An 11,289-nucleotide genomic window follows, 5' to 3' on the forward strand; every position below is an offset into this window, starting at 1 on the left:
GTGCCGCCTGAAAACAAATAAAGTATTAAAGATGACAGCAGACACCGAAGCCTGAGTGAAGTCTTTCCTCTTGGTTGGTGTTAACAGGGGGAGTGGTCTGATGAGATCTGAGACAAATGGACTTAGAGCTCAGACCACAACTTCCCCTCTGAGCTGTAAAGCTGGGTATGCAGTAGTCGAAGTCTTTAGCGGAAAAAAAAAAACGCACCAAGCAGTCGTGTTTGCTCGCTGTTCAAGGAGCTGATTATCCGTGTCGAGCCTGTGTTATCATGGCTGGGTGGTGCAGGAACCAAATGCTGGCGGCCATTCCTCTGTGGATGTGTTTTGGGAGAGCTGGTGAGTTGACACAAATACTGGAACGCTTGTTTTTATATCACCAGATTTAATGTCCAGAGATCTCGCGCTTGGTTTCAGTTTCCGATAAAACTGAACAGTTTTTAGGGTACGACCAGCTGAACAGAGGTGTAAAGTTAATCAGGATGAACATGATGTGTTTTCATTATGTGGTTAACTAGATTCAACACTGCTGTTCAATAAAACAGCATTCTGTAACTACACTATCCTGTTTACCGAAAGTTAGAGAACACTGAGGTTTTCTGACATTTGGCCTTATTCCGCTCAGTGTAGGCAGCAGATGTATTTACCACATTATAGTTCCTGTGAGAAGAGAAACTGACCCTGCTGAGTTTGTTGCTTGTGGCAAGGGGTGTGGATGCTGGTCTATATGGCCAGTAGCAGCTTCTGCATTTGTTCAGCCATTTCTGCGTATGTAACAAATTCGGGTCCCTCCAAATATGGGAAACTTGTCTCTGATGGTGTATGTGCAAAAATCTTCTTCTTTTTCTTTCTTTTTTGTTAAGTAAAAGAGAAATAAAATCATACTGTTGTTCAGTTTTTAATCAAATACAACCAACAGTTAATGGGATCAAATCAACAAATTTTTACACGCTAAGCTGAAACACGTACAGGTTGTCTGCCCCTAAATCGGCCATTAATTTTGCAGACGGAAATGCGTCTGGTGAAGTTGCTGTGAGATCATTCTGGGATGTTTTTTTGAATTTTTAATGGTTGTCAAATGTTGATGTTTGTCTTTATGCAAGTGTGGATTGTAAGATTTTTTTTTTTAAGAAAAAAGATGTTTTTTTTTATTTAAAGAACATAAGTGAGAAGGTAGCAGGGAACAGTTTCGTACTTTTATCCCTAAACATTTGCAGTTTGCATTTTTTTTGTCTGAGAAAACTGAACAGATTAACCGTGTAAGAGACATTCACACCTTAAATAATGTGACGTTGGTTCCATCTGAGCGGCCTACAGCTAGTCAACAACTTGTATAAAATTCTTAAAGAAAAAAAATCTCTTCATGTTTCCTGAGTACCACAGTTCTAAAGCAAAAAGAAATAAAAGTTAAAGGGTCTCAGTAATTTCCCTTCTTTATTTTGAATTGCTATGCTCACTGCTGATGCCCCCAGAATTAGAACTACCTATTAGAACTACGAGCACCTCGTTGTTCTAATGCAAAAAGAAGAAAAGGAAAAGGGTCTCAGTCATTTTTATTTTTATTTTGAAATCCTATTCTCACTGCTGATGCCCCAGAAGTCAGGAAAGAAAAAAGTGTCACTACATCAGTATCAAACCAATAGCTGTCAGGCGACTTACATTTCTTAAGAACCCAACACTGCTTATGAAAAACCAAAGATGCCAAGAAAAAGTAAAGATAAACCGCAACATTTTAAGATCACATGCAAAAGTAATGGATACACCTGAGAGCAAGCATGTCTGTTACACGTGTGGCAGAAATTTAGTGGTGGTCCAACTTTACATCACACTGTTTGGAAGTGAGTCTCTGTGTGCACAGCCGTCATGTGATCAGAGATTTTAGAGAAGTGAATTTATGAGAAGAGAGAAACAATTTGTGAAGGAAGGAACAGACCAAAATGACGTTAGCTGTCTGGGGAAATTCACAATGAAGACATCATTCTTTCATCCAACTGCAAATAACTGTGTACACATCAAAGTTTTAAAGGCCATAAGATACTTTCAGTGTCCGGTGACTTAAATGAGGCCTTAATAAGAAAAGCCATTATTAAAAGTTAATTATAAACCATTCAGACTTTGTGACGAATTCTTGCTATGATCTCATCTTTTCCATCTGAATTTAGCAAATTTGAGGAAATCCAACCCTCCGTGCTTTGACTGGCCAATAGCTGTTTTTGGAGTCATAAGACAAAACTTCTCTTTTCATCTACCCAATCTAAAGTTACACGGGATCTTTGTAATCACGTAAGTTTTAGTTCCTTGAAAAACAAAGTAGCTGTCAAAAAAAAGAGACTAGTACAAAAACGGAATTATTTGGGCAATAATGGGAAGGAGGTTCTGTATGTAGGAAAAGAAACACTGTTGAACCATGTGTGAAATAAATAAAGAAATGAAATGAAATGAAATAATTGCCTATAATTTTAAAAAACACTTATTTTAAAAAAGGTCAATTTCTTGAATTTCTTATAACCAGAACAGTTTTAGATTTATCAACACTTTTACGGATTATAAATGACTGAATATGACACGATCGTGCAATATTGAAATTACACACAACCTTCAAAGTACTGTAATGTAAGATCAATGCTTTTTAAGGCCGTTTGTTGTATCTTCTATAGTCAGTCAGATGTTTGTGATGTCAAAATATGACCCAGTCCTTTTGTTTGTTTGTCGACACTTTGCTTGTAATTTCTGCAAGATAAAAGAGGTTTTTAAATGATCATAGAGTTAAAACTATCTGTTGAGTACTGTTCAGTGCTTCCATTATGTGGTAAACGTGCAGGAAGAAGAGCCTGTTGAATATTGTAGCGTAGGTTCTTATTCACTTTAAACTTTAGGCCTGAACATATTTGAAGTTTTCCTCCCATGCTGTTTGTTAGTCACACTTCTTTTAGTAGTCGATCAACTGAGGGCACAGATAAGACACAACATTAAGGCTTTTTGTTGTATCTTCTATAGTCAGTCAGACAGATGTTGGTGATTGAAAACTACGACCCAGTCCTTCTAGTTATTTGTAGACAGTTTGCTTGTAATTTTTGCAATATGAAAGAGGTTTTCGAATGATTATAGAGTTCTATCTGCTGAGTACTGTTTAGTGCATATTTGAAGTTTTCCTCCCATGCTGTTTGTTAATCACAGTAGTCGATCAACTGAGAGCACAGATAAGACACAGCATTAAAAAAGGCAACGTAACCCATATCTTATGCTGTTTGAATGGTATTTATGAATATATTTAAACATGTTACATGTTGCAGACTGAGCGACAGACAGCGTTCTGCAGTTGCACAGAACTTGGTTTCTGATTTCTCATGTCATGGCTGCCATCGCTGTTTCTCAGTCTAAAGTGGTGGCAGCGCCATTACCCAACAAAACTGTGTTATCGCTGATATAAGTGATATATCAATGATATATAATCATTTTAAATGAATATATGATCTAATCTAATCTGCTCCCATGTGTTTTCTCAGCGGCTCTTGCTGAGCCTCAGATCTGTTATATCCTGGATGGCATCCTGTTTTTGTATGGCATCATCCTGACAGCTCTCTACTGCAAAGTCAAGGTTTGCATATGATAAATATATATATATATATATATATCTTTGTAGAAGCCTGCATCCACACTAATATACGGTTTTCATAAAAGTTGTATCCAAGAAAGTTGAAATGTATCTACAGTAGGTTATCATCGGCAAAGTAAAGCACACAAACTCTTAAGACGGTTATAAAAATATTCTCTTGACCGAGGTACTTCTACATGCTGACAGTGATGATTTTAGATTTAAGCTATTTTTGCAGCACAAGTACTTGGTCATTATCTTACTCCACTGCACTTCCTTTATTTGTGACAAACGAAAGAAGATATATCTAAAGGGTGTGTAATGTTGCTAACTCTAAAGTGACAACAGGAAATGCACGTATAGCTTACCATAGCTTTAGGTTTATACTAAAATGTTACTGTAGTTTTTCTTTAATGTTCCCTAACTTTGTCTTCTACAGATCTCCAATGCTAAAGAGGCCGCTGGGAAAGGAAAGCCAAAGGGGGTGAGAATGGATGCAGACACACAAGTGCATACCTTACTGACACAGGCACAAAGAAGCAACACACTGTCTAAACTGCAGACAGCAGCGACGCATACAACACACCACAGCACAAAAGTAGCGTTTCGGTAAACAACCAGAATGCAGAACTTCACCAGAGACAAAGATGAGCTCATTGGCCAGGTCAAACCTCAGTGGACAAACCCTGAGGTCTGAAAATGGAGCAAAAACTGAAGGATGAAGCTGCCACACCATAGCCGCATACAACCACATCTACTTAGTTTATGACATATTTAATCCAAATCTCTATTAAGGACTTACTACTCAGCTTACTTTGGAGCTCGTGTAGACATCTGTCGCTCTGGGAAGGTTTAGAAAATGAACAAGGTGTCACTTAGAGAGAAAAAGAATCTGGTTTTAGCTATGTGGACATTTAACATTTACATGAAACCAAGACAGTTTTATAAATATCTGTAGTTCTAAATTTAATCCACAAGCAGCAGCTTCAGTAACAGTTTTTTTCTTTCTGTCAAAAATCTGACTTGCACAGGATACAGAGATAGATAGTGTTCTTTTTCTCATGCAAACTGGTGCGCTGCTTTACCCCCTCTTTAAGTCTATTAATTTCCTATTGCTAGCCACAAACTCTGCACCGCCTAAGCCACTCACGTGTTGCTTACTGGCTTCTATTTTTTTTCTCAGATCTCTAACTAGTTACTAAGAACCAAAAACCCCCCGTCATTACAATGTCCGATTTCTTCAATTTGTACTGTATCTGACATTTTTCTCTCCTCTTTCCTTGTCAGAATGTTGAAGAGGGCATATATACGGTGAGTTGTTGTGCTATCAACATGTCAAAGAGAAGAAAACCAGGAGATAGTTGAATGCTGTATTATTATAATAATTATGTTTAATGAAATTCTCCTCATCCTCCCCCTCAGGGTCTCACTCCTCATGCAACGGACACATATGAAACAATCGGCATGAAGAAGTGATATGACGAATGACTTCTTTCTCTCTTTGTAATTAAATGTTGCACATCATATTCAGCTTAGGTCTTCAAGAATGTATGAGATGTTGTACATCACGGGTTATTTCCCTTTTGCTTTTAGAGATTCTAGAGGAAGTTTGGAAGGAGTCAGAAACAGGGAAGTTGAGGCCAGAAAGGGGAGATTGCGAGAAATGCTTTTCCCTTGTTGCATGACATACTTTCATTGCTCGTATATTTAACATTAACAAAAACTCAGTTTGACAGCGGTAAAGCTTCAGAGATATTTTATATTGTAATACCCAGTAACTGCAAAAAAGATTGATTTTTGCTTGATATTTTATATATATATAAATATATACTCTTTTTTTATATAGACAAGCTGTACTGTCCATCTCACTTCCTCTTTTTCTTCATTTTTTTGCTGCCCGTTTGTGTGAACATGAGAAATAGTGTGTTTTAGTTTTAGCCTCCCAAGTTCTGCTATTCAAAAAACAAGAAAACAACAAGAAAAAAACAAACAAACAGAAGAAGACATCACTGTTTTAAAAAATGCCGCAGTTTAAGATGTTGAATCGTTGTTGAGGAGTACAGAAAAACATAATCGTGCTTCTCTTTAATGAGCAGTGTTTCCTGTACACCACAGGATGGCAGCGATGCTGTCTTTGGTCCTCACCTGTGTGCCATCGAAAAAATCATAAATGTTATTTTGTAAGTAAACTTCTGCCTGTAGACGCCTTAAAACTGTCACATGTACATACATACCAAACGTATTAAAAGTTTTATGTTAACATAAAATGTTGTGCCTCCAAGAAGCCTCCAACCTTGTGATTTAAAACCCCAAATTAATAAAACAAAACATTACTATACTATACTAATAATGATTAGTAACTGGAAGTAGTTTTACTGCTGGTGTCCTGTTGGTTTAGGTGGTTACAGCTGCTCAGATTTATTTTGTAACAAGCTGTGAATATGCCAGTTACATGTATGCAAATTAACAAGATTACAAATACCATTATGTGCAGGGTGGTGTTTTATTGTGTGTGTTTGTGTGTTTTTCTTTTTAAATTGAGGAAGTCTTCACAGGAATTTTTTGCATAGTACTGATGTTTGTGACGATCCCTTTAAATTAAAGGATTAATTTGCTTTCTTTATCAGGGAGGAGGCACTAGTTTAGTATCAGGGTGAGTATTAAAGCGAAACATTCATTCTTTTAAACAGCGTCTTTGTGCCTGCTTTTCACCTGCCTCTCCTCTGAGCAGAGCAAGTAAAGACGAGAAAATAACTGTCATGTTGCCTCAACCAAACCGGAAAGGTGACTTTTTTTCCCCGCAGCTGTGTGTGCGTGAGTGTGTGTTTGTGGCTTGTGGGGTTGTTAGGTGTGTGTGTATGTCAGAGTGAGAGCGAGAGCGAGAGAGAGAGAGAGAGAGAGAGAGAGGGGCGTAGCTCAAACAGGTGTATCCCAAACAGGTAAAGCTGCGCCTTATTTTCCTCTAAAGGGCAAACATGATGGTGTGGGCTTAACAACCATACAGGACTCTAAACTCAAGGGATTTAACTTTTTCACAAGGACGGGGTTACGCACAGTTTTCTCATATACACTTTGGACTCTGGAAGGGATCTGGTTCTCAAAAAAAAAAAAACCCATCTCCAAGGATGATCCGGCAGTACGAGGCATGAGCGTGCCTCAATGCTTCGAGCCTGCCTGTCAGTTAGGATCGTATTACCTGGACTTATGAGCTTTCTTCCACTGCTGAAATTGTCAAAAGTTGTGCACAGTTAACAGTAACTCCCAGAGAGAATGACATCTCTGCTGAACAGACTCTCTCTGTGCCTCTTTGTCCTCCGTGTCTTTGGTAAGATAAGCGCTCATATGAAGTCTGATGAAAATGATATTTAAACATGTTTTGTGTTCTTTTAATACTATATATCTTTATCCCCTGCCTTTACTGACCCCTTTATTGTGCTGTGATTGTTTAATGTGTTGCCTATGCGCTGCTGTACTCCACTATTCACAGCGCTAAAGCAGCTGTGTGTCACACATCAAACGCATCGGAAGTTAAAAAAGGCTTTTTAAAAATATCATGATGCACACTTTGGTTTTCCTGTACCCTATTAAGGCCTAATACAGTATCTGAAGCATATTCATGAGCTATGTTTTGCAACCTCTAAAGGCATAGTCAGTTTTTCTCAAGAATACATGGAGGAGGGCTGTTAGGAAACACTCCTGGCTTCTGTTTCTGGAAAAACTGGTTGCTGTTGATCAATACGCTTCTTTCTGCTGCATTCATATGAACTCTGTGGATCCTCCTAGTGTGTATGTGTGTGTGCTGCTTAAGTATAAATATGTCATTCAAAAATGTGATGATATGATAAATAATATCCACACAGCCTTCATAAGACTTTCTACTACATATACTTAAACACAACACCCAACATTATAATATAATGTTGCTAAATTTACCCAGAAATGCAAATACTCCCATGTTGTCTACAGGTGTTCCGCAAGGCTCTATCCTGGGCCCACTATTCATTTCATATTTAAATACTATGTACAAACATCACTACTCAAATGTATGCAAAAAATGTCAGAAGCTGCTGATGCACTTACAAAATACATGTTGTACGGGTACTCCAGAGGTCTGACTGATTATAACTTTCGCTTAAAGCTCAAAGGGGATAAGGCCTGTGAGTCAGAATCAGTCAGATTGATCTGAGATAGGAGGTAAGGTCATTACCCGCATCTGTTTGAAAACCTTACTGAAAGCTAGTTCTTACTTACTTCACTCTTACAGTGTTTGTCAAACACTGTTTACTCAAAGTCTGAATGGCTGTGGTTTATATTATATACCGTTTGTCACTGTAAAAACTGCACATTGGCCCATAAGCTGTGCAGCGATCAGAAAGGGGAGGAACTCTTTGAGAGATGGACATCAAATTTATTTATTATCAAATAAGTCATTTATATTTATCTTTCTCACCAATAAAACTCAATGACACTTTAAAAAGTGTCCGCAGTCTTTCTGGGGACGCTGCACTTCCTCTTGTTTTTTGTCTAAGCTTTCTTTGCTGGGTGCTATTGTCTATCACCATCTCACTATTGGCAGTCTGCCCTCATCTACCTATATACATATCTTCTTTCTCACCATTGTAGAGATGTAAGATATGTATGTGATTTAAAGGTAAGAGATCCTGATCCTGATTTCTTATCTTTAAATCACAACAGTGGACATGGGGCTTTGTGTCATGACTCTGAGTACCCTTCCGGTCTCTACTTATGCATTTTAGTGTGTTTTATGTGTAATTTATATGGCTTTTTTGTCTTTGCTTCAGCCATGGACATTTTTGTTTCAAACAATACATCATAATTTAGCCTGAATCAGTCCTTAAGTTTATCGATTGGTGCTATTATACATCTTTTGTGAGACTTGGGGTGCATGCTTAAAAAAACAAAAAAACCTAATATTGTATGAGATGTGAACTTTGCAGGTAATTCATGGACAAAAATGACTTGGAAAAAGTTAACATGAACAGATAATGCTACACTAGACTGAAGAAAACCTTTCAATCCCATAAAAGCAGGGTAGGCTGGGCATTATTCCAGTAATGCAGCACAGGCAGATTCCAAAGTAGGTTTAAACATCAGGGTGACACATACACACACACATTCATGGAAAAAAAACACACCTGTCTGATGAGAAGAGTCATCAGGTCTGCTGGTAAATGCATGAATCACATCGTACCCACTGACATATCTGAACAGATTCTACCACATCAGCTACTGAATCAACATCCGAACGAAGCCATGAACGAAAATATGAATATTACTAAAAGCTCGAATGAAAACTAACTTATGTGGATAAACTGACTTATTCTAGCTGCTAGAAACCAGCTGAAAAGTTTGAATGAAAACAACCAGAGATTTCAGTTCTTATTTCCAGATATATATATATGAGTATTAAAAACAAAACTACACCTTATAACCTTATTAGGGTGCAAGCTGTTTTTAGCTTTCAGCCTTTAGATGCCTTGACAACCGGAAATGGTGGCGTCTTAGTATCAATCAACTCCAGCTTGATCTAAGAGCAGCAATATGACAGCAGGCATTGTGCGTATAGGCAAAACTTCCACAAAATTGAATTCAGTTTTATTTTAGCATTGTGCCAAGGTGAACATGCACAAATGCAAAGAAGCATTAAATACAGTTTTAAACCGTGTAACAGTGCGCTGCACATATTGCAGGTAATGTGAAGGATTGTAGTCTGTTGAGACCAAACAGGTTAGCAAACTGAAAGGAGGAAGCGGAGAAAAGTAAAAAAACTAAGATATTTATGTAAACTTGTGGTTTGCACTAAATAATGCTGCTTTGTGACAGTGAGACATGTGATACGATGCACTTTGTGTTAACTTTATGTTTTCTGGGGTCCCTTTGTTTGTGTGCAGACACTGAGCATTTAGTTTCTTTGAAAGCTTATCTTGAACAACTAGTTATACGACATATCTTCACTTGTACTGACTCATGCTTATGATATACAGCTTGTTTTCTGTACTAACTTTGTGCCTTCAAACCTCATCCGTTGCCTTTAAACACTGACATTTTTTAAAACTATGTTGCTGCCAGTCAGACTAGTGCACACCTGTCTCTACCGAAACTCTGCTCCTGAAACACTATATTAATGAAATCATTTTAAATGTTGCTTAGTCCTTCCAGACAGTTTGGTGAAAAGACAAAACTACTATCAGAGCTGCATTAAACCCTGCAGCTTGTTGGCTCAGCTTAACAGAAAAGCGTGACAGCATGAGAAGCAGCTCTGGCTTCCTGTGCTCGGACAAAATAGCCACCCCACATAACCACAGCTTGCTTACTCAAATAATATATAACTCCGGCACAGCCAGGCCACCATTTTCCACACTATTATGCTTTTAATTGAACTGGGACTTTTGACGCAGCATGAAGCAGCTTCGCAAATGACTTCTGGTTTAAAGTTACTGTAGAACTGATGCAACTTTGTATTAATGTAAAACTGTATGCTTTTACTTTTCCTTAGGTAGCAAGTTGAAAACAGAAAATAAGTTAAAAGCCTTATCACTACAGCACACAAGTTACAGTAGTTACTGGCACATATAACTGAGACTTCTCTTGTATAATTTAGACTTTTTAAAGATACAGCACTGTTTAAAAGTGTGATTTCTTTATATTTTGGCAGGAAAATTTAAAATAGATGGAATTATTTATATAGTATATTTATAGATTTAATAAGAAAAAACTGAGATTGTGTGTTTCTAATAAGCTTTAAAGTCACTATTTGGTCACTTTAATTTTTTTTTAACACATCCTGAACTCTTTCTTTTCTTCTAATTTTCTGATGTTGTCTTCAGGAATAGTTCTCCAGGCTTCTTGAAGGACATTCAAAACCCTTTTCGCTGCCTTTTGTTTCATCCTCTGTTGAGATGATAGTTCTCCATTGTGTGTTTCTCTATCCAGACATGCTTTTATTGCACTGGCAGTGTGTTTGGGATCATGCTGAAAAATGAAGCAATGCCAATCAGACACTTTCCAGATGGTACATTTCTGTATTCATAATTCCATCAATATTCCTGATCTCTTACATCGCTGGCTGAAATGCAGCCCCAAACCTTGACAGCGGTTCTGCAGTGGTGCACAGATGTTGTACCTCTCTCCTGATGTCCTCTGTACATATTGAAACAGAAATTTTAGATCCATCTCTCAGGTCCTATCTCTTCTTTGTTGGATTTTCGGCTTCTAGCTCTTCTGGAATCAGCCTGTTGGTGCAGAATTGCAATGAAGCTGTGTTTTCATTTGCATTTTCTGTAGATTCAATTAAAGACACTGGAAACAAATTATTTGTTTTTGCCACAGGCTGGGATTAACAAGTTGCTAAAGACACTGTTTAAAATTGCTTCTTTGTTATGTTGTGTGCTATTTGGAGAGACAACCCTGGTTCTTCTAAGTTAGGTGGCTTCAGTGATTAATAAATTGCTGTTAGTTGTCTTAATGAAGAAATAAAAGAAACAAGCATTCCTTTAAAATTGTTATTAACAAAGAGTCGACTGAAAATGATTGAAAAGACAGTCAATGTGCAAAGAAAAAAGAGCTTCAGAAAGCCTGTAGATCACTTCAAAAGAGTCTGGGGTTTGAGCCCAGGCAGAGTACTTCTGTGAGGAGTTTGCTCAGGAGTCTCAGGAGTTCCAATTTCTGGTTTAAAT

The 11,289-nt window shown here is 37.7% G+C and overlaps 1 protein-coding gene across 1 annotated transcript; it reads left to right on the forward strand.

The window, feature by feature from the left end:
- The first annotated feature begins 133 nt into the window (after positions 1 to 133).
- On the forward strand, positions 134 to 6,417 carry fcer1g (Fc epsilon receptor IgFc epsilon receptor Ig). The gene is made up of 5 exons (XM_063465831.2): positions 134 to 336; positions 3,504 to 3,595; positions 4,032 to 4,076; positions 4,880 to 4,903; positions 5,015 to 6,417. Exons 1-5 carry the CDS (start codon positions 270 to 272, stop codon positions 5,066 to 5,068), a joined length of 282 nt encoding a protein of 93 aa, XP_063321901.1. The 5' UTR covers positions 134 to 269; the 3' UTR covers positions 5,069 to 6,417.
- Positions 6,418 to 11,289: the final 4,872 nt, after the last annotated feature.

The sequence above is a fragment of the Pelmatolapia mariae genome, linkage group LG3_W (assembly GCF_036321145.2).
Source record: "Pelmatolapia mariae isolate MD_Pm_ZW linkage group LG3_W, Pm_UMD_F_2, whole genome shotgun sequence".
Classification (NCBI taxonomy): Eukaryota; Metazoa; Chordata; class Actinopteri; order Cichliformes; family Cichlidae; genus Pelmatolapia; species Pelmatolapia mariae.

Coding starts and splice junctions, on each gene's coding strand:
- fcer1g (XM_063465831.2), top strand. CDS start 270: ATGGCTGGGTGGTGCAGGAACCAAATGCTGGCGGCCATTCCTCTGTGG. Junction 337..3,503: donor GATGTGTTTTGGGAGAGCTG/GTGAGTTGACAC, acceptor GTGTTTTCTCAG/CGGCTCTTGCTGAGCCTCAG. Junction 3,596..4,031: donor CTCTCTACTGCAAAGTCAAG/GTTTGCATATGA, acceptor TGTCTTCTACAG/ATCTCCAATGCTAAAGAGGC.